The sequence below is a fragment of the Haematobia irritans genome, chromosome 4 (genome assembly GCF_050003625.1).
Source record: "Haematobia irritans isolate KBUSLIRL chromosome 4, ASM5000362v1, whole genome shotgun sequence".
In the NCBI taxonomy this organism is placed as follows: Eukaryota; Metazoa; Arthropoda; class Insecta; order Diptera; family Muscidae; genus Haematobia; species Haematobia irritans.
In genome coordinates, this window is record NC_134400.1 from 158,738,438 (window position 1) to 158,766,354 (window position 27,917).

General features: G+C 32.6%; 1 protein-coding gene across 3 annotated transcripts in view; it reads left to right on the forward strand.

Moving 5' to 3' along the window:
- LOC142234624 (uncharacterized) overlaps positions 1–27,917 on the forward strand; it is a 123,671-nt gene that overhangs the window by 39,680 nt on the left and 56,074 nt on the right. For all 3 annotated transcript variants that reach the window (XM_075305781.1, XM_075305782.1, XM_075305780.1), the window contains exon 3: positions 113–3,787. In XM_075305781.1, coding sequence (XP_075161896.1) covers positions 2,492–3,787 — 1,296 coding nt within the window. In that variant the 5' untranslated portion in view covers positions 113–2,491. The remainder of the gene's footprint in view (positions 1–112; positions 3,788–27,917) is intronic.

Genomic DNA, 27,917 nt, shown 5'->3' on the forward strand with positions numbered 1-27,917 from the left:
AAATAAGAGAAAAAGGAATTTTAATGAAAAAAAATTTTTTTTGTCATTAAATATTTAATACAAGAATATTTTTATTTTATATAAATATTTTTTTTTTAATATATTTTTGTAGATAAGTACGGGAGATTAACTACGCTCTTACTACAAGGAATTAATTAATATCACTATTAACAACAATTTATGTGCCATAATAAAAACAGATATTTAACTAAAAACATAGATTAAGAAAAAAAATATTTAAACTTTAAATCAAAAAGAAAAATTATTCCTAGCAAATCAAAGCTTTAACAAAACGCAAATTTAATAAACGTATTATAGTAACATACCGCAAGCATTACCCTATTTTTATTATCAATATGAAATCATATGCAAAATAAAACAGTAAAAACAAACAAGGGCAACCATTTTACAAGCAGAGTCCACCCTCCCATTTACATCAGGACATACACACACACATTCGTTCTTCCTAACAAAATCTTGGTTAAGGCTATGGTGTTAAAAAATAACACCAGTTAAAAAAAAAGCAAGCAAAAATATAAATTCCAACAAAAACAAACAACGGCCAAAATGTCCTACTCTTAGCTTCCTTACAATAAAAAAAACGAAAGCAAAATCTACGAATGTATAACACCAGCACAAACAATAAGACATCACATCCAGTGTAGAGGAAAACAAACAAAAAAACGAAAGCATACAAATTTGACAAAGTGTAAACATTGTATTCATAACAGTATTATTAACACGTAACCCACGTCACATCGTCGTCATCACCATCATCAGCAGCGTACCCCAGCATCATTGCTGCTAACAACACCCATCATCAGTAAAGTCATCGTCGAGGTACTCCCCAACTCATCGTCATCACCGCAAATCACACGAACATACCGTCTGTCTACCAACAGCGACTGATATCCCCAAACAAAAGCAGCAACAACAATCACACATCAAATATTAGCAGCTGTTGAGTGTAGTATACTCGGGCTAGCCTAGGGAAACACCAAACAAGAAGTAAAAAAAAAAAAATAAACGAGAGTGTTTTACCAACAAGCCAACAGCATTATTATCTTTGTCGTCATCATAATCACCACAACAAGGGCTACTACAAACGCAGCACACACATCAATCCACAACATTGATAGAGAGCAAAAAAATCCAGAAATAACTTTACAGCTTGAAATAGCAACACATTACATTGTTACAGCAACAAAAACATTATAAGCATTCGCAGTAGCAGATATCCAGACCCCCCACATAACTGTTATTTTGTGAGAGAGAGACCCCGCACAGAGGCATAAAGAAGGCGTGTGACAGTGAGTGAGTGGCTAATGCTTCGAAGAGAGCGAGAGAGTGTAAATGCAGTTTATGTATGTTGCTAGCTGTCTGGCCGAGTCTTATTGTTTGAGTCTTTTGCTTGGGAGTATCGGTTCTTCGGTTGCCGTGAAAGCAGACACCACAAAAAAATATAAAACAAAAACAACTACAACTCCTGTTTACCCCACGATTTAAGTGTTTGATTTAGTTCTCTTTGTGTGTTTGGATTGTGTGTGTTTTTTTACTCGTGACGTAGACTCAACGCAGAGCATAGTCAATTGTGGACGTGCGTATCTTTATATATAACTGTATGTAAGGAAATGCAGGCACCACATAGAGTGTGAATTTTTTGTGTGTGCATTTTGGTTCCAAAGATTTCCCCACACATGCCTAAATATACCCATCAGCATTGTGTAAAGCCATTGATGTCTCTGTAGTGTTTCTTGGTATTTTTTAACCTTCTTGTAGATTTTTTTCTGTCTGTGGAGGCTGTCTTTTCTTCATATCTGACTTCTGTGTTTTTGCGTTGTCTTCATGAGTTCCACAAACAAGACCACGTGCTTGTGTGTTTGTGTGAGAATAGACTGACAGGTGGAGGTATGATTTGAACGAGGTATAAACGATACCCAACAGAGCAAAAAACAAGAACGGAATAAACGCAAGGGAGAGAATCAAAATCAAGAGGAAAATTCGAAAACAAAAACAAAAATCTACTCACTAACCCACATAAAAAATAAGAGACTGGAGCAGAAGACACACAGAGATAGAATAACGGCAGCAGCATCGCAAATGACGATAACAATCCCCCTCAACGACAAGAAGAGGGTTACAGCGTGTCGAGGAAAAGAAGTGTGAGGCAAAAACAAGCTATCAAAACAAAATACATAATACACGCGGTGTTTTCCAAACATTTGTGGGCCACCAAATAAATAGCCCGAAAACCTAGAGGCAAACACAAACAAAACAAAAACAAAAAAATTGTGAACTTGTATGTCGCAGACACCACCGTCACTAACAAGTGAGTGAATTGGAGTGTAAACAAAACAAGCGCCACCACCACCTACAAGTCAACAACATCTAACCACACAATAACAACAGTAACGTGTTAATCGTTTCCACCCCACAACGCAAATATCCACGCAACAACCACAAGGAACCCCATAAAACCAAAACAGACACAATGTCGTGCATCTCTAGTAATTTTAGTTCATTCTTTTTAAATTCCCTCAATGATCCATCGGAATTTTCAAAATATTTAAGTAATGGCGAATTGAGATTTTCATCCTTTGAAGATTTTCAAGTCTACAACAATAGCTCGGCGTCTCAGCAACAGTATCAACAGCAACAGCCACAGATTTACCACATGAATGGTGGCGGTCCTACAACATCAGGTGATCCACTACAACAGGGAGGAGATGAGGGAAATTCCAATTTAGAGAATACACATCCAACGGGACAACAACATCACCACCATATGCCACATCCCCACCAACAGCAACCTAACCATTATATTGGAGGCAGCTATCATCCGCAAAACCATGGTAATGGACATCCTTTAATGCATCTGCAGCAACACCAACAAAGATGGACACCTGGTGGTAACGCCGGAAATCCCCAGCAAGGTTTACCCCCACCATCATCACAAGGAGCAAGTAATGGTCCCGTTTCAGTCGGAGGTGCACCCCAACATTTTGATGGCTCCTTTGAATTTATGAAATATTTAAGGCACTCCAATGACTACAATGATAATCAACATCATCCTGGCCATAATTCAAGTGCATCCGGTTCCGGTGGGCCCACGGCTATAGGTACCAAACCTGATCCCTCCTTGAATGCCAACAATGCGAGTCTCATAGACTTGGATACCACACCCCACAAAGTTTCACGTTCCTCACGCAAAACTCCTGCCAATCATCACGGTGCCAGCAATGCGAATAGCAGCAATCACCAACCACCTACTCCTATGGCGGTTGATGTGTACGATCATGATTCCAAGCATATGCTTTACGATTTGCATCACATGAACTCTGTTCACAGTTCCAATTCCAATGAATCATCAATGGAATTATCATCTCTAACCTATCCTAATTCCCATTTGAATGCATCCAATTCGAATACCTCTTCGGAGGGTGGTAATAATCACGGGGGTCACAGTGATTTCTCTATGTTGGGTGTAGCTGGCGGAGGTTCCGGCACAACGGCATCATCCGGAGGTGTATCATCTTCAGCAAATGGTGGTACCGACGCTGCAGCCAATGCTTCTCCTGCAGTTCCAAAGGTCTTGGCCAATTTCAGCATAACTGAAAATTTCGAAGCCCATCCTTCGCACAAAGTGGAAGAGGGTATTTTCCAACATATGAATAAGCTACCTGGCAAAAAGAAGGATAATCTCAAGTCGTTGGGTGTTCGTTTCACCGGTCAAATGACCCTCAATGATAAAATGATAATTGTGGACAACTTTATAAGATTCTGTCAAGTAAGTGCAACTTATATTCTTACATTGTATTTAATTTTTCTATGTTATACGAAATATTTGACACATGTTCCTAAAATTCTGGACAATAGTAAATTAAAAGCTCGCTGGGGATTTTCTTAATATTTGCAACTCAAGTATTATAATGTTTTAATAAAAAACTCGTACACCACAGAATTATTCCGGTGTATGGCACACCTTTCAGACTTCAAAACTTGTTCTTTTCTTCGCAAGTGAGACGCAAGCATTATAGCTTTCAAATGGCAGACAGAGCCATCACTAGCTACACGAAAGTGGCTCTGCGGCAATCTGGCCCATTCCCGTCGAAGTGCCGTCCTGAGATAATCTACTATGCCAGAGATTTTGGTGGCCATTGTGCTGTAGAAATAAAGCGAGGAACCTCGCTTCAAAATTGTGAAATTTTTTATGACGAATTCACAGTTTAGATGCCAGCTATTAAAACAACAGACCGATGTTCCTTTAGTATATCATATTTTAGGCTTAGAGTTGTATTGCTGTGTGTGTGTGGATGGTACACACACACTATTGCTATACCATACACACAGAAATCTTTGGAAGTTTTATCATTGAACTTTATTCAATTCAATTATAAGAAAGATAAACTATAAAAGTTTTCAACATTCACTTTATATTCGGAGCAGGTAGAAGAATACACATCGATATATGTATATCTATATATGGAACTATTTCACCATAATGTAAACGTCGTTCGGACTCGGTTATAAGAGGGAGGGCTCTTACCAATGAGCTTAACATAGAATCGGTCAGTAATCATTTATAGGAGAGCTAGAGTCGGAGTGGAGTAAATATGGCTCAACTTCATAGCACGGTTGCCACTCGTGCCAAAAATAATCGACCAAAATTTGAAAAAAAAAAATTACCAAAAATCTACCAAATTTAAAAAAAAATCTAATTTTAAACTTTTTGAACAAATTTTTGTGGTTAGTATGAAAACAATTGTTTGCCTTCGAAAGAAATGTTTTATTATTTTATTTTAGTTTTTTTTGTAATTGCAATATTATATATTTTCATCTCACCAATTTTTTTAAATGTTATAAAGATTTTAGCTTGCACCAACAAGGGGAAGTTATTACTTCTGCAAAAAGGGAGAACTTACAATAGATTTTGATAGCATGGCCTAACAAGAAAATTCAAATTTTTAAAGATATTGAATTTATAGAAAATTTTGTAAAAATTTAACTTCTAAGGAACATTTTGTCAAAATTTGATTTCTATAGAAGATTTTGTCAAAATTTTATTTCTATAGAAAATTTTGTCAAAATTTTATTTCTATAGAACATTTTGTCAAAATTTAACATCTAAAGAAAATTTTCTCAAAATTTTATTTCTATAGAAAATTGAAGTACCCCTTAGGTTAGGTTAGGTTAGGTGGCAGCCCGATGTATCAGGCTCACTTAGACTATTCAGTCCATTGTGATACCACATTGGTGAACTTCTCTCTTATCACTGAGTGCTGTCCGATTCCATGTTAAGCTCAATGACAAGGGACCTCCTTTTTATAGCCGAGTCCGAACGGCGTTCGACATTGCAGTGAAACCACTTAAAGAAGTTTTGAAACCCTCAGAAATGTCACCAGCATTACTGAGGTGGGATAATCCACCGCTGAAAAACTTTTTGGTGTTCGGTCGAAGCAGGAATCGAACCCACGACCTTGTGTATGCAAGGCGGACATGCTAACCATTGCACCACAGTGGCTCCCCTTAGTTGGAGAGGAATATTTTGGAACTTCAAGAATTCTTACCCAATCTACCAAACAGTAAAAAATCTATCATTTTTGGTAGAAGTCTACCGACTGTGGCAACCGTGCTCCACAGTAGAGGTGTGCTTGTGAGTAATATTTTACTCACGCACGAAAATGTCATGACTCACGAAAAATATCGTGACTCGCGAATAATTTTATGAGTAATTTACCTTAGGACGTGTCTGAAAACACGAGTATAATTAAAATCGAAAGCGTTCTTAATCTCTATATCCCAGGTGTCGCTAAAATGGTAAATGAATTCAATTCGAAAGCGTTTTATGTCCGTGGGCGGTATTATTTTCGTAAGCGTATTTTTCCGAAATTCGTTACTCACGCACTCTCATGAATAATTTATTTTCGTGGCTCACTCTCACGCACGATATTTTATTTGTTAATCACGCACACTCATGCCGTTGCCATCAGTGTGACTCACGACAAATTTGTGTCACGTGTACACTTCTACTCCACAGCCCTGAAAACAACCAACAAATTTGAAGGATTTTGGATGGTATCGAAAATGTATATCCCAGTAGGAAAAAGCGTAGTGTTACAGGCGTAATAACGTACCTTATTTAGGAGCCAGTAGTGATGCCACACAAATGCAAACTCTATTTCAAAATAACTTTGGGTGGTATTGGGGGCCAAGGCCTTGCCCTCTCACTTCAAAATATATTGCTTGTATAAGGCGTGATCTTATTAGTAGAAAAATTTACCTTGAATAAGGCCTTCCAAATAAGTTGTCTTGTAAGGTCTTGGAAAAAAAATAAAAAAAATTGTGCTATTTTTAGATTATTGTTTTTTGTTTTTAATGATTTTTCCCCAATTGCTTAAAGTATGTTGACATAGAATTTATTTTTATTACACTTTAATTTTACGTTTAGAAAATTTCTGCTGAAAGCGGTGTCGAACTCACGACCATTGGCTTCATAAGCGCACACTCTACCCACTCGGCTACGGTCGGCTGTGCTTTGCACAGAGCTAAAGGCTATTATAAATAACATATAACACTCATAAATACATTATCCTACGCATTCCATGAGAGCTGTGTTAACAGGGGGCTAATCACGGCATTCGATATCGAGAACTTTTGATCGAAATCTAAATTTTTCCGATCACCAATCTTTTCGATTGGTAAATTGCAATCGTAAAACATTTTTTACTTGTTTTTTTATTGTTTTCGCCATATAGGAATAGTAAATATATTTGTTTAAGTTCGAATTGTTGGTACTTTGTAGTAAATTTACGTATAATGAACATATTTTTAATATTTAGGACTAATGTAACTCCAATAAAAGTTAAACAAAAATTGGTCATAGTCAAGTTCGGGAGCGAGCATTATAGCTGTGCAAAGAACCATATAAAAAGTGCACATGCTAGATCGATACCCAAGAGATTGTGATCAACCAATTACCGTACCATTCCGTGACAACATAACGCTTCTGGACCACCTTGTAAGAATAGTGAATGATGAAGGCTTCCACTGGCCAAAAGTTTTAAGACGGCAGACAATTGTAAAGCGGTAGAATTGACGTTGACATGCCACCAAAAATTATACCAACTGTTCTGGTTTACGAATTCGCAAAACGCAAAATTTTGGATTGTCAATAACATCTGAACAATTCCATCTTCTTCCAAATAAATTCCTTATCCATAAGAACAATGTGTATAAATTTCATATTATATGTCTTTGTGGTTCGGAAAATGGAGATTGAGGAAAATTTTGCGAATTCGTAAACCGGAACATGGGGATATATTCCATTTGAACGCCTCCTTCGTCAGCCGAAATCGTCCATTGAGCCTCCAAAGGTGACTTTCTAACAGTGCACACCATTTCAAACCCATATACACCAATCAATGTGCACTTTTATTCCTTATTTGTCGCCGAATTATTTTATATACATCTCATCCTCCAATTAGGAAGGAATTCGGAGGAATGTAAAAAGAGTCCATAAGATATAATGCAATACAATTTACTTTTTACTTTGAAATCTTAAAAGAGGTGTGCTTTCTACCTTCTATTTTGTGCCGCTAACTTAATTTTGTCATTTCATATTGTTCTGCTTCGTTTTTTGCTGTTGGCAATGCTAGAGAAATTGCATCAAATGTCAATCGAATGCCATGATCCAAACTTTTTTATCGACAATTTTTTCGATACGATTATGAATTCGATATCGAATGCTGTGATTAGCCCCATGGTCTGTTATTAACAGGTTGGCTGATAAGTCCCCGGTCTGACGCATAGATGGCGATCCTAGTATTAAATGCATATTATTTTTATATAGTACCAACCTTCAAATAATTCGTGTCAAAATTTGACGTCTGTAAGTCAATTATTTTGTGAGATAGAGCGTCTTTTGTGAAGCAACCTTTGTTATTGTGAAAAAATGGAAAAAAAGGAATTTGATACAATACTGTTTTCTGAAGGGGAAAAATACGGTGGAAGCAAAAACTTGGCTTGATAATGAGTTTCCGGACTCTGCCCCAGGGAAATCAACAATAATTGATTGGTATGCAAAATTCAAGCGTGGTGAAATGAGCACGGAGGACGGTGAACGCAGTGGACGCCCGAAAGAGGTGGTTACCGACGACAACATCAAAAAAATCCACAAAATGATTTTGAATGACCATGAAATGAAGTAGATCGAGATAGCAGAGGCCTTAAAGATATCAAAGGAACGTGTTGGTCATATCATTCATCAATATTTGCATATACGGAAGCTCTGTGCAAAATGGGTGCCGCGCGAGCTCACATTTGACCAAAAACAACAACGTGTTGATGATTCTGAGCCGTGTTTGCAGCTGTTAACTCGTAATACACCAGAGTTTTTCCGTCGATATGTGACAATGGATGAAACATGGCTCCATCACTACACTCCTGAGTCCAATCGACAGTTGGCTGAGTGGACAGTGACCGGTGAACCGTCTCCGAAGCGTGGAAAGACTCAAAAGTCCACTGGCAAAGTAATGGCCTCTGTTTTTTGGGATGCGCATGGAATAATTTGTATCGATGATCATGAGAAGGGAAAAACCATCAACAGTAGTGACTATTATATGGCGTTATTGGAGCGTTTGAAGGTCGAAATCGCGGCAAAACGGCCCCATATGAAGAAGAAAAAAGTGTTGTTCCACCAAGACAACGCACCGTGCCACAAGTCATTGAAAACGATGGCAAAAATTCATGAATTGGGCTTCAAATTGCTTCCCCACCCACCGTATTCTCCAGATCTGGCCCCCAGCGACTTTTTCTTGTTCTCAGACCTCAAAAGGATACTCGCAGGGAAAAAATTTGGCTGTAATGAAGAGGTGATCGCCGAAACTGAGGCCCATTTTGAGGCAAAACCGAAGGAGTACTATCAAAATGGTTTCAAAAAATTGGAAGGTCGTTATAATCGTTGTATCGCTCTTAAAGGGAACTATGTTGAATAATAAAAACGAATTTTGACAAAAAAAATGTGTTTTTCTTTGTTAGACCGGGGACTTATCAGCCAACCTGTTAATCGGGGTAAAACTTTGGTCACTGTGGTTATATGAGTCTAAATCGGGCGAAAGATATATACGAGTATGGGAGCTATATCTAAATATGAACCGATTTAAACCACATTTAGCAAGCATAGTTAGAATGTTAACTCTACTCCCTCTTCAAAATTTCACGTAAATCAGAGTACAACTTTGGCCTCTGTGGTCATATTAGTCTAAATCGGGTGAAAGATATATATGAGAGCTATATCTGAATATGAACCCATTTGAATCAAATTTATTACACTTGACTACAGTACTAATTGTTCTCCTTGTGCAAAAATTTCAACCAAATTGGGGTAAAACTATGGCTTCTGGAGCAATATAAGTGCATATCAGGCGAAATATATATATGGGGGCTATATCTACATCTGAACCGATTTTTTTCCAAAATCAATAGGGTGCTATTCTGACCCAAAAAATAAACTTGTACCAAATTTGAAGTCGATTGGACTAAAACTGGGACCTAGCCTTTGATCACATAAATGTATTCACAGACAGACGGGACCAATCCTGAGTATTATTGCCAAAGACACCATGTGTCTATCTCGTCTCCTTCTGCACCCTCACAAAAAATTGCTTCTGTAACATATACTCCCAAACATATATTGCTTCAAGCATATACATTTTTGGGTATTGCCCAAACATTTATATGTTTGATCTCTTCCAATATATAATATGTTTGAAAGCATATTGGTCTAAACAATATATGTTTGGGTAGTCTAAGTTCCAAACATTTTGTATTTTTGCACCCAAATTCAATAATGTTGTCTTCTAAAAAACAATATGTTATTATGTGAACATATAATATGTTTGGAAGCATTTTGCACCCAAAAATATTATATGCTTAAAAAAATTCTCTCAAACAATATTGTGCTCAAAATTTTATTTACTTATTTATATATTTACAATCATAATGAATTATGAAAATAAACAGGTAATATAGGTGCTAACAACATAGGTTTTCGACCTGAATGCTCAAAATTTTTGTTTCTGCCTAATTGTATATTCCCCCACATCTTTCTCACTTCCACGAGATTTTTTAGTTCTTAGCACCTTTTTCTGTAATACAAACATTGTAGAAGAAATTATTCAATTTTATGATTTTTATTTTATTTTAATTTTACCTTTTGCCGGACGGGGATTCGAACAGCGGACCACACAGTTTGTAAGGATCAAAGAAGTAGCTGATCAATTGCCCAAGGAAAAATAAAATGTTAATTTTGTAATAACAAGCAACAACCACCAACTTAATTCAATATCGCTCCCTGTTAAATAGCGCTCCAAGCTACTAAACACATATATATTTATAGGCTATTTCTAAATTAATATATGTTTGCATCCAAGCATATTATATTTACAAACATTTTATGTCCCAAACATAATATGTTCTAACATATTAACATATATGTCCCAAACATGTTATGCTAGTTTATGAACATTATATGCTTGCACTCAAAAATATTGTGGTTAACAATTTGTGTTCCAAAAATATAATGTTTATAGCCAAACATATGAAAAACAGTCTTTTTCATCTTTGCAGTTGTTCCGTAGTGGGGCTTAAAACAGGCATTATAATAGACTTGATTTGAGAAACGAATGGGCAATGCCGATTGAATCATTTCGCCTTTAACAAATTTTTAAAATCAGAGATGATAAAGCACCTTATCATGTAAGCTGTGTTGGAAGTTTCATTGACGCTTTTATAATGCGCTCAGCTCTTATAAATACAGGGCTAACGAATTATCCGACTGGGATGTATATACAAAGCGAAGTAAATAAACAAGGTTTTTATGTGCCAAAAATAGGGTAGATTTGGTTTGGTACACTATATGTCAACTACCTTGTATTTATGGTGTCTTTTTCCTTTGGCTCTAAAAATAAAAATAAATGCTTAATTAAATTTACAATGTGGAAATGCCCACAATGTTAAATTTCCTATACATAAATCCTTCCCCACAGCAGTAAAAAAACATAAAAAACACTTGAACCAAATTAGAGATACATTCGTTAGTTGTGATATTCACTTCTAGGAAGGGGTTACTCTTCCTATTGCTTTGCCTAGATGACTGATTTTTTTTTTGTCATTTGCTAGGACCTTGGCTTGATTTGGTGTTCTATAGTCTAGTGTCAGTCATTTTCTCTACTGTACCCTTTTGGCTTAGTATTTCATCTAAAATTCCCAACATAGACAAAGGGGACAATCTAAGCTATGGGAGAGATTTCAAAGAGGAAATGATGCCTATAATATTTCCAATGTCCGTCCTTTGTTCATGCGTGTGTCTTTTAACAGAAAACCAACAGACACACGGGTGCACTTATCCTCATCACCGACATCACCATCATCATCGGTACGAGAGGAAGAACGGATATAAATTTGATATTTCTGTGTGGTACCAAATAATATAATTTACATATGTATTGTACAAAAGCTATATCTCAAACTCACATGCTCATGCATCCTGCCGGATGTATGTATGTGTGTGTGTATATTTATGTATATATTCGTTTGCATACATTATAATGCCACCCTGTGTTTAGAGAGTGCTATATGTATACTCATTGCTATGCTGTCTACATAGATGATTCTCTTGTATGTGCTTGCACTAGTGATTGTTCTGCTCATATATGTATGGATGTTTTAACATAGGTATGTGTATACATACGTACGTACATATTTATATCTTTCTAGTCTGCATATGTAAATAATTTTAAAATTTATAATCAAAGTGCACAGATATACGATGTTGTATTTGCACACGTGTGTATATACAAATGTGGAAATTTTACCAACTACAGTGAGCAAATGCTTAATAAATGGCTCATGGTCTTAGTTCCTTAAATAGGTACAATTTTGTATATGAGAGATTTCAGGGGAAATTATCATAATCCCTTATGGAATAATGCGTTTCAAAGCAAACTGAAATAATGAGTCCCCATCTAAAGGGGTTCCGATTAATCTGATAAAATCATCTGCTTAGTCGATTTTCTCGAAGGTGTAAGTATGTACACACAGTACGGAAAAATAATTTTATTTGATAAAAAAAAATACGAAGATCCAAATGACATATTATTAAATTTTCCTGCGATAAACTTTTTCAGATTGGAACTGATAGAAAAAAAACACTATTCAACAAAAATATCGTAGGAATTTTATCACTTACAAAAGGAGACCCTTATCACTCAGCAAGGATTGGGGAGAAGAGTGATGTTCACCCGTTTGTAAAGGGTGATTTGTTAAGAGCTTGATAACTTTTTTTTAAAAAAAACGCATAAAATTTGCAAAATCTCATCGGTTCTTTATTTGAAACGTTAGATTGGTCCATGACATTTACTTTTTGAAGATAATTTCATTTAAATGTTGACCACGGCTGCGTCTTAGGTGGTCCATTCGGAAAGTCCAATTTTGGGCAACTTTTTCGAGCATTTCGGCCGGAATAGCCCGAATTTCTTCGGAAATGTTGTCTTCCAAAGCTGGAATAGTTGCTGGCTTATTTCTGTAGACTTTAGACTTGACGTAGCCCCACAAAAAATAGTCTAAAGGCGTCAAATCGCATGATCTTGGTGGCCAACTTACCGGTCCATTTCTTGAGATGAATTGTTCTCCGAAGTTTTCCCTCAAAATGGCCATAGAATCGCGAGCTGTGTGGCATGTAGCGCCATCTTGTTGAAACCACATGTCAACCAAGTTCAGTTCTTCCATTTTTGGCAACAAAAAGTTTGTTAGCATCGAACGATAGCGATCGCCATTCACCGTAACGTTGCGTCCAACAGCATCTTTGAAAAAATACGGTCCAATGATTCCACCAGCGTACAAACCACACCAAACAGTGCATTTTTCGGGATGCATGGGCAGTTCTTGAACGGCTTCTGGTTGCTCTTCACTCCAAATGCGGCAATTTTGCTTATTTACGTAGCCATTCAACCAGAAATGAGCCTCATCGCTGAACAAAATTTGTCGATAAAAAAGCGGATTTTCTGCCAACTTTTCTAGGGCCCATTCACTGAAAATTCGACGTTGTGGCAGATCGTTCGGCTATTCATGATGAAATGTCAAAGCATACTGAGCATCTTTCTCTTTGACACCATGTCTGAAATCCCACGTGATCTGTCAAATACTAATGCATGAAAATCCTAACCTCAAAAGAATCACCCTTTAGTATCGTAATGTACTTGTTAGTTTCCGTACACTAAAACAAATTGATCTAATATTAAAGATTATGCAACCTAAATTTTAGGACATGCAATTTACACAACAGTAGGGACAAATTTTTCTCAATTAATGAAAAGTTAATAAACAGAAAGTTTATAATCTTTGCTTCAAAATTTTTTCATAGAATTTAAGACAAGCATATCGGAAATTTGCGTCCCTCCGGCTATAGACGTATATCTGTGAAGTAAAATTTGAGGGAGATAGGTCCCTAAAAAATGTCATAATTTTAAAGAAGCCCAATTTTTGCAAGATCCTTAAGGGACGGAAGGTACTGAACTAATATGAAAGTTAAAAAAATTAGGACCCGAAATATAACACCAAGTTTTAAAGAAAAAAAAAAAATAGAATTAAAACAAAAAATTTTGAAAATAATTGGACAATAAAGGAACAATTTTCCTCAATCAATTTAGTTATTGAGGCAACAAATTATTTCTTGTATATCTTTATTTATACTGAAAAAAAATTTTGTATTAAATTTAGGACACCAATTTCCAAAATTTCATTTATTTAAAAAATTAATAAATGTTGTTTCTTCCTTCGAAAGAAATGGTTTATTATTTTATTTTAGAAGTTTATTTCAGTATTTGCAATATTATATATTATTATCTCTCCTATTAGCGACAATTTTTTGCGTTTATAAATATCCCATTAAACTTTGTAAAAATGTTATTGCTATAGAAAGTTTTGCAAAATTTCAATTCTATAAAAAATTTTGTCAACATTTCAATTCTATAAAAAATATTGGCAAAATTTTATTTCTATAGAAAATTTTGACAAAATTTTATTTTTATAGAAAATTTTGTCAAACTTTTATTGCTATAGAAAATTTTGTCAAAATTTTATTTTTATAGAAAATTTTGTCAACATTTTATTTATAGAAAATTTTGTCAAAATTTTATTTTATAGAAAATTTTGTCAAAATTTTATTTTTATAGAAAATTTCGTCAAAAGTTTATTTTTATAGAAAATTTTGTCAACATTTTATTTTTATAGAAAAATTTGTCAAAATTTTATTTTTATAGAAAATTTTGTCAAAATTTTATTTTTATAGAAAATTTTATCAAAATTGTATTTTTATAGAAAATTTTATCAAAATTTTATTTTTATAGAAAATTTTGTCAAAATTTTATTTTTATAGAAATTTTGTTAAACTTTTATTGCTATAGAAAATATTGTCAAAATTTTATTTCTCTATAGAATATTTTGGCAAAATTTTATTTCTATAGAACATTTTGACAAAATTTTATTTTTATAGAAAATTTTGTCATAATTTTATTTTTATAGAAAATTTTGTCAAAATTTTATTTTTATAGAAAATTTTGTCAAAATTTTATTTATAGAAAATTTTGTCAAAATTTTATTTTATAGAAAATTTTGTCAAAATGTTATTTTTATAGAAAATTTTGTCAAAATGTTATTTTTATAGCAACTTTTGTCAAAATGTTATTTTTATAGCAAATTTTGTCAACATCTTATTTTTATAGAAAATTTTGTCAAAATGTTATTTTTATAGAAAATTTTGTCAAAATTTTATTTTTATAGAAAATTTTGTCAAAATTTTATTTTTATAGAAAATTTTGTCAAAATTTTATTTTTATAGAAAATTTTATCAAAATTTTATTTTTATAGAAAATTTTGTAAAAATTTTATTTTTATAGAAAATTTTGTCAAACTTTTATTGCTATAGAAAATTTTGTCTACATTTTATTTCTCTATAGAATATTTTGGCAAAATTTTATTTCTATAGAAAATTTGGTTAACATTCTATTTCTATAGAAAATTTTGTCAAAATTTTATTTCTATAGAAAATTTTGTCAACATTCTATTTCTATAGAAAATTTTGTCAAAATGTTATTTTTATAGAAAATTTTGTCAAAATTTTATTTTTATAGAAAATTTTGTCAAACTTTTATTGCTATAGAAAATATTGTCAAAATTTTATTTCTCTATAGAATATTTTGGCAAAATTTTATTTCTATAGAACATTTTGACAAAATTTTATTTTTTATAGAAAATTTTGTCAAACTTTTATTGCTATAGAAAATATTGTCAAAATTTTATTTCTCTATAGAATATTTTGGCAAAATTTTATTTCTATAGAACATTTTGACAAAATTTTATTTTTATAGAAAATTTTGTCATAATTTTATTTTTATAGAAAATTTTGTCAAAATTTTATTTTTATAGAAAATTTTGTCAAAATTTTATTTATAGAAAATTTTGTCAAAATTTTATTTATAGAAAATTTTGTCAAAATTTTATTTTATAGAAAATTTTGTCAAAATGTTATTTTTATAGAAAATTTTGTCAAAATGTTATTTTATAGCAACTTTTGTCAAAATGTTATTTTTATAGCAAATTTTGTCAACATTTTATTTTTATAGAAAATTTTGTCAAAATGTTATTTTTATAGAAAATTTTGTCAAAATTTTATTTTTATAGAAAATTTTGTCAAAATTTTATTTTTATAGAAAATTTTGTCAAAATTTTATTTTTATAGAAAATTTTATCAAAATTTTATTTTTATAGAAAATTTTGTCAAAATTTTATTTTAATAGAAAATTTTGTCAAACTTTTATTGCTATAGAAAATTTTGTCTAAATTTTATTTCTCTATAGAATATTTTGGCAAAATTTTATTTCTATAGAAAATTTGGTTAACATTCTATTTCTATAGAAAATTTTGTCAAAATTTTATTTCTATAGAAAATTTTGTCAACATTCTATTTCTATAGAAAATTTTGTCAAAATTTTATTTATGTAGAAAATTGTGTGAAAATTTTATTTCTATAGAAAATTTTATTAAAATTTTATTTCTATAGAAAATTTTGTCAAAATTTTATTTCTATAGACAATTTTTTCAAAATTTTATTTCTATAGAAAATTTTGTCAAAATTTTATTTTTATAGAAAATTTTGTCGTAATTTTATTTTTATAGAAAATTTTGTCAAAATTTTATTTTTATAGAAAATTTTGTCAAAATTTTATTTATAGAAAATTTTGTCAAAATTTTATTTTATAGAAAATTTTGTCAAAATGTTATTTTTATAGAAAATTTTGTCAAAATGTTATTTTTATAGCAACTTTTGTCAAAATGTTATTTTTATAGCAAATTTTGTCAACATTTTATTTTTATAGAAAATTTTGTCAAAATGTTATTTTTATAGAAAATTTTGTCAAAATTTTATTTTTATAGAAAATTTTGTCAAAATTTTATTTTTATAGAAAATTTTGTCAAAATTTTATTTTTATAGAAAATTTTATCAAAATTTTATTTTTATAGAAAATTTTGTCAAAATTTTATTTTTATAGAAAATTTTGTCAAACTTTTATTGCTATAGAAAATTTTGTCTAAATTTTATTTCTCTATAGAATATTTTGGCAAAATTTTATTTCTATAGAAAATTTGGTTAACATTCTATTTCTATAGAAAATTTTGTCAAAATTTTATTTCTATAGAAAATTTTGTCAACATTCTATTTCTATAGAAAATTTTGTCAAAATTTTATTTATGTAGAAAATTGTGTGAACATTTTATTTCTATAGAAAATTTTATTAAAATTTTATTTCTATAGAAAATTTTGTCAAATTTTATTTCTTGCATTTTTTAAGTTTTCTTATAGCTTCTAAAAAATCACCCTTTTGTTGGTATTTTCTTTGAATTAGAGTCGACATTTAATGAATCAATGAAAATAGTAGATATGTATATGGAAAATGATTATTTTCGAACAAAAGTTTTAATTATATTTTAAATTGGAAATATTTTATTTAATTGAAGTGTTGATTGGGATAATGAATATTTTAATTAAAACCGGAAAAAGATTTTATCATTTTTTTTTGATGACTTTATTTTTTAATTTGATTAAAAAGTTAATGGGATACTTAAATGAAATTTCCGATTTTTTTATTATTATTTGTTTTTTTTCTGTATATCATGTCCATTAGTTGTCACCTGGGATCGCCTAATTAATGTTTCGGGATTTTGCCATTGATAATGACTCATATGCGTGGTATGGTTGACAAATGTTTCGGGAGTGTTGTTGGTTAAATTTGTGCGAATCTTTTGTATATGTTCAGTGAATGTGTTCAAAAGTAATGACCAAGCAAGCTTGGTAGCTATACGTATATACATATGTATGTATATATGTTTCTCTAAATATATACCACCGATGTTGGCATATACATGGATACTTTACGTGGTCGATTTCTATGATAATTGGGAAATGTTTGGAAATATATATATAGAAGTATGTAAAGAGTTTAGCACGATGACAAGAAGGGAATTTCGGGTAGGGGAAATATTCGACGACCACCTTATCACAGATGAGAATTTTAATGATGTAATGGGGTTAAAATTATATGCGTTATACATGTGGTGTTAGCCCTCCCTTCTACTACTTAGTCGCTTGACAACAAGGACTAACTGCCTGCCCATTGTTGTCCAACAAACCCCCCCACCATTGCACCCATCTCCTCCTCTGATTTCCCCAAACACCATCATCACACCTATTTAGAGTCTACCCCTTTTACTACTGATGTTGACTGTTGTTGGCTTGTTGGCATCCGCCAAAAACCAAGCGTTTGAATTGAGTTTTCAATTTATTTTGTGTGTGTATGTGTGTGTGCTGTGTCGGGAAACGGAAATGTATTTTCGGTAGGGGGGGAGAAGAGAAGTTGCAAGTGGCAGACACTTAACGGGGTGAATGGATGTCTTTGGTATAATAATCAGCGTTGAAACAGTCAAAGGACATATATATAGCAACACACACACGTACACAATTGCATGGGTGTGTATGGTGAATTTTAAAATTTTTACGTATAAATATGGAAAATTAAGTTTTGGGGAAATATTAATTTTTCAGTAGAGCGAGCCATCAAAATCGAAATGGAATTTTTCAAAAATTTGAATTTTTCAGCAAATACAAAGAATTTTCGAGAGTATTTCTTTACACCATATATATATATATATATATATATATACACACACATATGTGTATGTAAAGACACAATGAGCCTTACATATGTTAATATGTCTATATATTTATGTATCTCACACCACACAAAATTGAGATTTTCAAGAGAAGAAATTTTATCAAACATGGGCATGGTGGTATGTTTGATAAAATTTCTTCACCTCACTCACACTTATTTAAAAGTGTCAAGTAAATACTAAAGTAAATAAGAACATGGATAATGATGCAAAGTAATAAATTTAGAAGGAAACCTCGAAAGACTAAAAGGGGATTGTGGTGGTGGTTCACTGAACCTTTGTATGTGTGTACCCAATTTCTAGAGGAATGTTGGTGTGTTGCATCTCCATCCACTTTATTCCTTCTATTCTATAAGTAGTTTCACTACTTATTCTTCTATATTTGAATTCTCTTAGCTCTTCTTGGCCACCACCCAGTCATAAAAGGTGAAAAACTAGAATTGAATTTTACTATTGCCAAACACACATAAAACTAAAATGTGGAAAGACGAAAAGAACTATAAATTCAGAGACCTTATTTTGGTGTTAAAAAAAATAAGAAACAAAAAAATTCGTCTTCATTGGGTGGAAGGAAACCCGGAAGGAACCACCGTGTTTCCAGTTTTGAATGTCCTTCACTCAAGAAAGTGTGAACTCACCAGGAAGGAAAATGTAGGTTAATTTTAGAAAATTTTAATTAAACTGTATTGGAAACACTGTTTTATCGCGACAATAAATAAATATTTTGCCACAAGTTCATGAACATTTATTAGACGTATTTTTTTTTTACTGTGTTGAAGAAAATGTCCTAGTTTAAAGGAAAAAATTGAACTTCAAAATCGCAAAAATGTCTTTAGCGCCATACGAAGTTCAAGATGGGCGCATTTGTTGTGAGATTTGCAAAATATAAGAAATTATGAACTATCACAGTTTTAATTGGGCATAAAAAATACTTGATAAAACAATTAATTGATTCGACTAAGAAATTTCAATTAATTTTTTACTTGATTCAATTAAAAACGTAACTATTTCTAATCACTTTCTTAACTGACTTACACTCAAAAAAAAGTGAACTCTCTATTTCATTAAAGCCAAATTAACTTTATTTTAGTTCATGGAATTATTATGTTTGGAGAAAGTTTCCGTTACTCTAATAATTTTTTGCGTACGTTAGTTAAATTAACTAATAAACGAGAAAAATATTGTACACAAATTAAACATAAAGATTTACTAAATTCGTATTTCTCACAAAATAGTTTATTATTTCTTTAAATTTGTAATATTTTCTACAAATGCGTTCATCATGAACATCGTATGTCACTAAAGACATTCTTGCTATTTTGAACTCCAATTTTTTCCTTCGAACTACAAAATTTTCTTCAACAAGTGAAAAAAATTAATTATGTCGAACAAATTTTCTTGAATTTGTCGAAAAATATTTACTAATTTTTGTGATATCGGCGTGATGCCCGCGTATTTGTTACTGTTTAGTTAAAATTTTCTAAAATTAACAAAATGTTTTCTTCCCGGTGGCTTCACTGTTTATACCCTGCGCCACACTGTGGAACAGGGTATTATAAGTTAGTGCATATGTTTGCAACACCCAGAAGGAGACAAGATAGGCACATGGTGTCTTTGGCAAAAATGCTCAGGGTGGGCTCCTGAGTCGATATAGCCATGTCCGTCTGTCCGTGAACACATTTTTGTAATCAAAGTCTAGGTCGCAGTTTTAGTCCAATCGACTTCAAATTTTGCACAAGTATGTGTTTTGGCTCAGAATAAATACCTATTGATTTTGGAAGAAATCGGTTCAGATTTAGATATAGCTCCCATATATATATATTTCGCCCGATATGGACTTATATGGCCCCAGAAGCCAGAGTTTTACCCTAATTTTCTTAAAATTTTGCACAAGAAGAAAAATTAGTACTATAGTCAAGTGTGCCAAATTTTATTGAAATCGGTTCAGATTTAGATATAGCTCCCATATATATCTTTCGCCCGATATGGACTAATACGGTCCCAGAAGCCAGAGTTTTACCCCAATTTGGTTGAAATTTTGCACTAGGAGTAGAATTAGCAGTGTAGTCAAGTGTGCCAAATTTTATTGAAATCGGTTCAGATTTAGATATAGCTCACATATATATCGTTCGCCCGATTTACACTCATATGACCACAGTGGCCAATCTTTTACTCCGATTTAATTGAAATTTTGCACAGAGAGTACAATTGGCATTGTAGCTATGCGTGCCAAATTTGGTTGAAATCGGTTCAGATTTAGATATAGCTCCCATATATAGCTTTCGCCCGATTTACATTCATATGACCACAGAGGCCAATTTTTTGCTCCGATTTAGTTGAAATTTTGCACTGGGAGTAGAATTAGCATATTAGCTATGCTTGTCAAATTTGGTTGAAATCGGTTCAGATTTAGATATATCTCCCATATATAGCTTTCGCCCGATTTGCACTCATATGACCACAGATGCCAATTTTTAACTCCGATTTAGTTGAAATTTTGCACAGGGAGTAGAATTAGCATTGTAGCTATGCGTGCCAAATTTGGTTGCAATCGGTTCAGAGTTAGATATACCTCCCATATATATGTTTTTCTGATTTCGACAAAAATGGTCAAAATACCAACATTTTCCTTGTAAAATCGGCACTGCTTAGTCGAAAAGTTGTAAAAATGACTTTAATTTTCCTAAACTTCTAATACATATATATCGAGCGATAAATCATAAATAAACTTTTGCGAAATTTCCTTCAAATTGCTTCAGATTTAAATGTTTCCCATATTTTTTTTTACTAACATTGTGTTCCACCCTAGTGCATTAGCGAACTTAAATTTTGAGTTTATAGATTTTGTCTATCAAATTATGTCCATATCGAGTGATATTTAAATGTATGTATTTGGGACAAACCTTTATATATATCCCCAAACACATTTGACGGATGTGATATGGTATCGAAAATTTAGATCTACAAAGTAGTGCAGGGTATAATATAGTCGGCCCCACCCGACTTTAGACTTTCCTAACTTGTTTTTCAGTGTAGTATTGCGATTTGAAATCACTGTGCGCTGATAGGACCAAAGTAACACGTGTTCTCATTAATGTTTTTTTACAAGCAAATAAACACACATACAAATGACAATATAAAAAAGTGTAATAAGAGATAGAATGCTGTTCTCTCCATCCATTGTTATGAAATTGAGACTGTAATTCCAAACTCGTTCTCTTTGCAGTTCTAACATTCTCTTCGTGTAACATATTCTAACAGTCTCTCATGTTCTCTTCGTTTCTATCCCTCTGTCAATGGAATTGAATACTTTTTTATTTTTGTTGTGATGATGGTATCCTTCAGCAAACTTGATTACACATAACGACAGGATGGTAGGGATGATTGTTTTCACTTTGGGCGATTAGTTTGTGTCAAATGTTAACCATAAGGTGGTGTGAGTTATTAAAACTAAAGTGCAACTTAATGCGTAGAATACCCAGCAAAAAAAGCGTCGCCAAAAATGTAATGAAAATGTACTTTTGGGATCCGCAAAAAAATTGACGCAGAAGCGATGAATTTAACATGGGCTTGTCATAGGACGGAAGCCCTCCATTTCAACAGCCGTTGCACTGAATTTGCATCACTTCTTTAGGTGTGATACGAATTCAATGTTTTGGATGTAAATTAAAAAATTCTGTGATATTTTGTCACATAAATAATTTTTTAAAATTTTTTTATTATTTTTAATGGATTCTAACGCTTGTCTGAAACGTTTGATCTCAAATATTTTCAAAAATGCACAATTTTTTCAGATTGGATTTACCATTTTTTTCGTCAAAATTTAAATAATTTGTACCATGTTATGTATTCTTACTATGTTATTAAGCTATTTGAAACAAAAAAGTTAACATTACCCATTAAAAGTTGAAAAAAGCAAGTTATAAAAAATTTAATTAAAATAACTTCCTGTGTAGTTAAAATAAAGAACATCATTGGGAGTACATCTTCTGGAAGTGCTTTTAAAGTTGTGCTGTTGGAAGAACTTCCAAATTTTTTTTGCTGGGTAGTTGTGTTCGGTTACTTTACTCGGAGCATACAAAGGGGTCTTAGGTTCAATCCCAGTTTCAACCGAAGTTTGTTCCTTCTCAGTAATTCTTGTAACCCTTCTGAGTGCTTCAAAGCTCTTTTCCTAAGTGGTGTGAGGGGAAAAAAATCTCTATATGATTACTCGTTTAAGCGCCACCTGTATGTTAAAAAGTTAGTAATACACGAATACAAAAAAAAAAAAAAAAAAAAACATTTGCAATATAATCCTCCATAGAAAGATGCATAAATTGGTCAAACGGAAAGATATGAGAAAGCCAGATTTTAACCAAATATACACTGAAACAATCGGGTATGTTCTTCCACTGAAAAAAATATTGTCGTAAGTCCAAAGATTTCATGTCCTTAAAATACGAATGCGTTTTTTACTTAGCATAGAAGAGGAGACCATTGTGCAAAAACTATAGAGGGGGCAGTATACACCCATATACCAAATTTTAGGGCACGAGTAGAATCTAAATCTGGAATAATTTCATCAAATTCATTGTCTAGTGAAAAAAGGACGAGAAACTAAAAATAACGAGATATCTCAAAAACTGTTCCATAAAAAAATTCTTTAACCTTCATTTTCGAATTCAGCAGATGAAAATACATAAGAAAAGTCCCTCTCATCAAATATACATTTTCAGTGTAAAATAGTAAACTAAAGATAACTAAAGATAAACTAACTAAGATAAAGATAAACTAACGGATTCAATTCGTAAAGGTCTAGCCAATAACAACATAGGTGTATTGGTTTCTCTTGATCTGGAGAAAGCATTCGATAGGGTTGACTACTTTGTGCTAATTCAAAAGTTGACTAGGAAATTTAGGTTTAGTAGATCTGCTTGTAGGCTAATATATTCCTATTTAATTGGAAGAGAGCAATTTGTTAATGTTGGTGGGGTTTCTTCTGTTACATTGTCTGTAAAAAGTGGTGTTCCACAGGGTTCGGTTTTGGGTCCCCTTGTATTTGTTCTATATGTTCATGATCTGTTTGATAATTTAAGTGTTTGGTGTAAACCTTACGCTTATGCAGATGATGTACAACTACTATTTACTGGATCCGGTCGATACGTTCCTGTTCTGCAGAGCAAGATTGATTTGGCATTACAATCTCTCAGCTCATGGATGTCCTCGAATAGATTTAGTGTGAATACCTCGAAGACGAAGGCTTTACTCTTTTCCAGAGGCGACGTTTCGGATGTGCACCTGTGCTACAATGGTACGAGCATTCAGTTCGTAAGTAGTATAAAATGTTTGGGCGTGATACTAGATGATAAGCTATCGTTTAACCTTCATGTTGATAGCGTGGTTGCGCGTACAACTGCTTGTCTTCGGCAATTGTACAATACAGATTTGGTACTACCACGTTTTGTTAAGGAACGTTTGGCTCATACTATTATCATGCCCAATATTTTATATTGCCTCGAGATCTATTCTGGAACGAGCGGAGGTAACATGCTGAGAGTGAATCATGCAGTGAATAGGGTAGTTAGATATATATACTCTGGTAGAATCTTTGATCATGTGAGCCCAGACGTCCACCGTTTTCTTAATTGTTCTTTTTCTAATTTTGTATACTTTCGTATTATGTTGCAGTTTTATAAAATATTTCGTAATCGTACTCCATCTTTTCATGTTAGTAGTTTTACGTTCTGTCACTCGGTCAGGGCAAATCAGTTGATTATACCTAGAGTTCTGCCCTATTTGGGTGGATCTTTCGGGGTCAGAGTAGCCCGTGTTTTTAACGCGCTACCCTCAACTTTGAGAACATTCAACGTTTCCTGCCGTACATATCGAAAAAAGCTACTTCTTCATTTTGCTAATCTGACATAAAAAAAACTTTATAGTATGCAGTGTCCATTACTTGTCTTACCGCTTAATATGATCGTCATGTACAATTATTAACACTAATCAATAAATATGTGATTTAATTATTATTATTTATAGTATTTTTTTATATAACATAAATTTATATTTATATATTGTTTCCTTTTTTTAAATAATTGTTACCCATATTATTATTATTATTATTATTATTATTATTATTATTACTATTTTAAGTCTTAAGTCATTATGTTTTTATAATTTTGTATTCTAAATTTTGGAGTAGTCTTTATTGTAATTTAATCTATATCGGCCCATGGCTTCAAATTACAAAATCGAGAAAATAAATAAATAAAAAAAATAAATAATTGGCCAAACATATAAGAACGAGTTGAGATGTTTTTTTTATAAGTATTTTACGATGCAGTATTTTTTTTAGATTGCAAAATATGAGTTACTTCCCATTTCTTAACATTTTTTCGCAAACTTAAAAATACAAAATTGTGCCACAAGTGAAGCATATGTGGGAGGTGGCCAACTGATATTATATTTCCGTGATTGAAACAATTACTGTTGAAAATCATCAATAATCAATTAATAATCAGTTTATATCGTTATTGAAAAAAATCTCTATGTACTTTTTCCAAAAACTATCATTTGAAAAGTATTTCAAATGTGTGATCACTGTGTGAACAGACCCATCTAAATTCGATAATTATAACATCCCTGACTACAACATCAAAACGCATGAGTGGCACCTCTGTGAACAACATCTGGGAAAGCCATTACTTATATGGCCGGAATTAAAGATTACTGTGCAGTGTTCTTCTACGCCCTCGTTTTGGAACCGTTTTTTTGGTATGCGTTTTATTTTTGGAACCATTTTTTTGGAATGCGTTTTTTTACTGTTATCACAATTTTGTTACTGTTAACACAAGTCTGCTTGCAAACATATGTAATTGTGGTTACAACAACAGGGCTAAATGAAGCTCAAAATCAATAGTACACACACACACTTACAAGACAAACCTACAAACATGATGGTCATACTTTCATACACACTTAATTAGATGGAACAACGCAGTGGGACAAAAACACATCTATTCACATGCTCCACTGCCCGCATACATAGCATACAATAAAAGGATAATGAGATGAATATGTGTGTATGTTGGCTCAATAGCATCATCATATGTTTCATTGTAAACAGAGGCGCCCAAACATCTATGAATTTTTTTCTTATCACGAAGAAATATTTAATTAAAAACTTATTAATTGGAAAAACACGCAGAGAAGGAATTCATCAATCACCCCAACCATGTTCCATGTTTGTTGTTTTCACGGTTATTTTTTTTTTAATTAATTAATTTAGAAATATAAAATTATTTGCAATCAATTCCTTGGATCTTTTCTATCCATTATTTGGCAAGACTTGATCAAAATAATAATAATAGTCTTTATAAATATATTTGTACTTTTAATTTAGTGTTTTGGTTAAAACAGCCGAACATAGCACTCACCTTATAATGTTACTTTTCACAGAAAAAATGTAACATGTATTTGGAAACCATGTTATTATGTATCTGATTTCCGAAAGCATATTCACTCTTATTCCTGATGTCGCCCTCGCTCTCGCCGTCGCTTTTTGTCGTCTGTCGCCTTTAAGTCGTCTCGTCATTCAATTGGTATTCCTGTGAAGTGGCGACGGCGACGACGACAATTACTTTTTGTACCAATTACAATACTCGGTAATAAAAGGCCGATATCACTAGAAAACAATCAGCTGATGTGCAAAAAAAAAAATGAATTTTAATTTTTTCGGCTTAAAATATTTTTATTTCCGACGCAATTCTATGTCGGAAAATCAAGAAAAATAATTAATTTGACGTGGGAAAAAATGTGGATATATATTCAAGGACAGTAAAAGCTTCCAAAACTATAAAAATGGAGACGACGCTTAGATCAATGGCACAAGGATCATCATGAAAGAAAACAATCAGCTGATATACAAAACTGAAATTTAATTATTTGCGTTTAAAATGCTATTTGTTTGTAATCCCATTTTGACTTGGAAAATCAAAATAAATGATAAATTTGACTCGGGGAAATGATTTAGATATCTACATTAGGACAATAACAACATCCGGCATATACAATTGGAAATCAAAATAAATGATAAATTTGACTCGGGGAAATGATTTAGATATCTACATTAGGACAATAACAACATCCGGCATATACAATTGGAACGACGTTGACATTATGTGCCCAAGGATCATTCAAAGTTCGTGAAGGACACATTTGTTATCTAAGTTTGGTGCTAAATAAAATACAATGGCCTTGAAGGTTTTCTATTAAAAATAAATGGAATTGAAAATCAACACGTTTACTTTAATTGCACAGTGTTCTTTTCTATGATGTGAATGGGATGACCATAACTGCTATCACTTTACCTCTTACCAATTTCTATTTTTGAAATTTATTTTTCAATTGTTCGATTAATAAAGTCTAAAAAACTTCTTCAAAAATTAAACACTAAACTCGTCGCTTGTAAATTTAAAGGCGACAAAAAGCGACGATATTGGTGACAAAAAGCCACACCAGGAATACCGATTTTCTTCGATAGCAGAATATATCGACGAACGGAATACCAATTAGTGGCGACAGAGGAAAAGCGACGGCGAGGGCGACTTCAGGAATAAGGGTGATTGTGTTTGACGAGAAAAGAATATTTTTTGCGACCAAAATGTTACATGGTCGCCGTGAAAAAGTAACATGATGCTATTGAAACATGTTTGAAGTGATCATATTCCTTCTCTGGGTGTATGCGCTCAAAAACTAAAAACACCCTTAATAAGGGGTCTACGAGGGCGGTTCGGAAACTTCTTAGCCTATCAATGAAAGAGAATAGTTTTTCAAAAATATTTTTATTTTTCAATATAATCTCCTCAAACTTCAATACACATAGTCCAACGCTTTTCTAGCAATTCTATCCCTTGATTAAAATAGTTTTCCTCAAGGTCTTCAAAATAGTGGTTTACAACAGTAATTACATCTTCATTTGAGGTAAAACGCTTGCCAGTAAGGAATTTTTTAGATTTTGGAACAAGTAAAAGTCACTGGGAGCTAAATCAGGAGAATAAGGTGGGCGGTCAAGCAACTCCTACTTTAATTCATTGATTTTAGCCATTGTTAAAACACTCTTGTGCGCTGGTGCGTTGTCTTGATGAAAAATTATTTTTTTGTGTTGTAAGCCAGAAAGTTTTTCTCGAATTTGTACATTTAATTGATCCCAAAGGTTGCAATAGTACTCTGAATTTATTGTTTTACCCTTTTGCAGATAGTCAATCAATAAAATACCTTTGAAGTCCCTTACAGAAAACCGTTGCCATAACCTTACCAGCCGATTGAATTGTTTTTGCCCTCTTTGGGGCACTTCCTCCAGCTTCAGTCCATTGTTTGGATTGTTCTTGTCTCATCAACAGTTATGAAATTACGCTTAAAATCCATTTTATTTCGCTTAAAACGATCCAAACAAGCTTGAGAAATGTTCATTCTTATGCGTTTTTGATCGACTGTTAACAAATGCGGCACCCATCTTGCAGAAAGCCTTTTCATCTGTAGTTCTTCATACAAAATTAAATGGGCTCGATCATTTAAGATGCCCATGCTATTAGCAATTTCACGCACTTTTATTCGTCGATCATTTAATACCATATCATGCACTTTGGCTACAA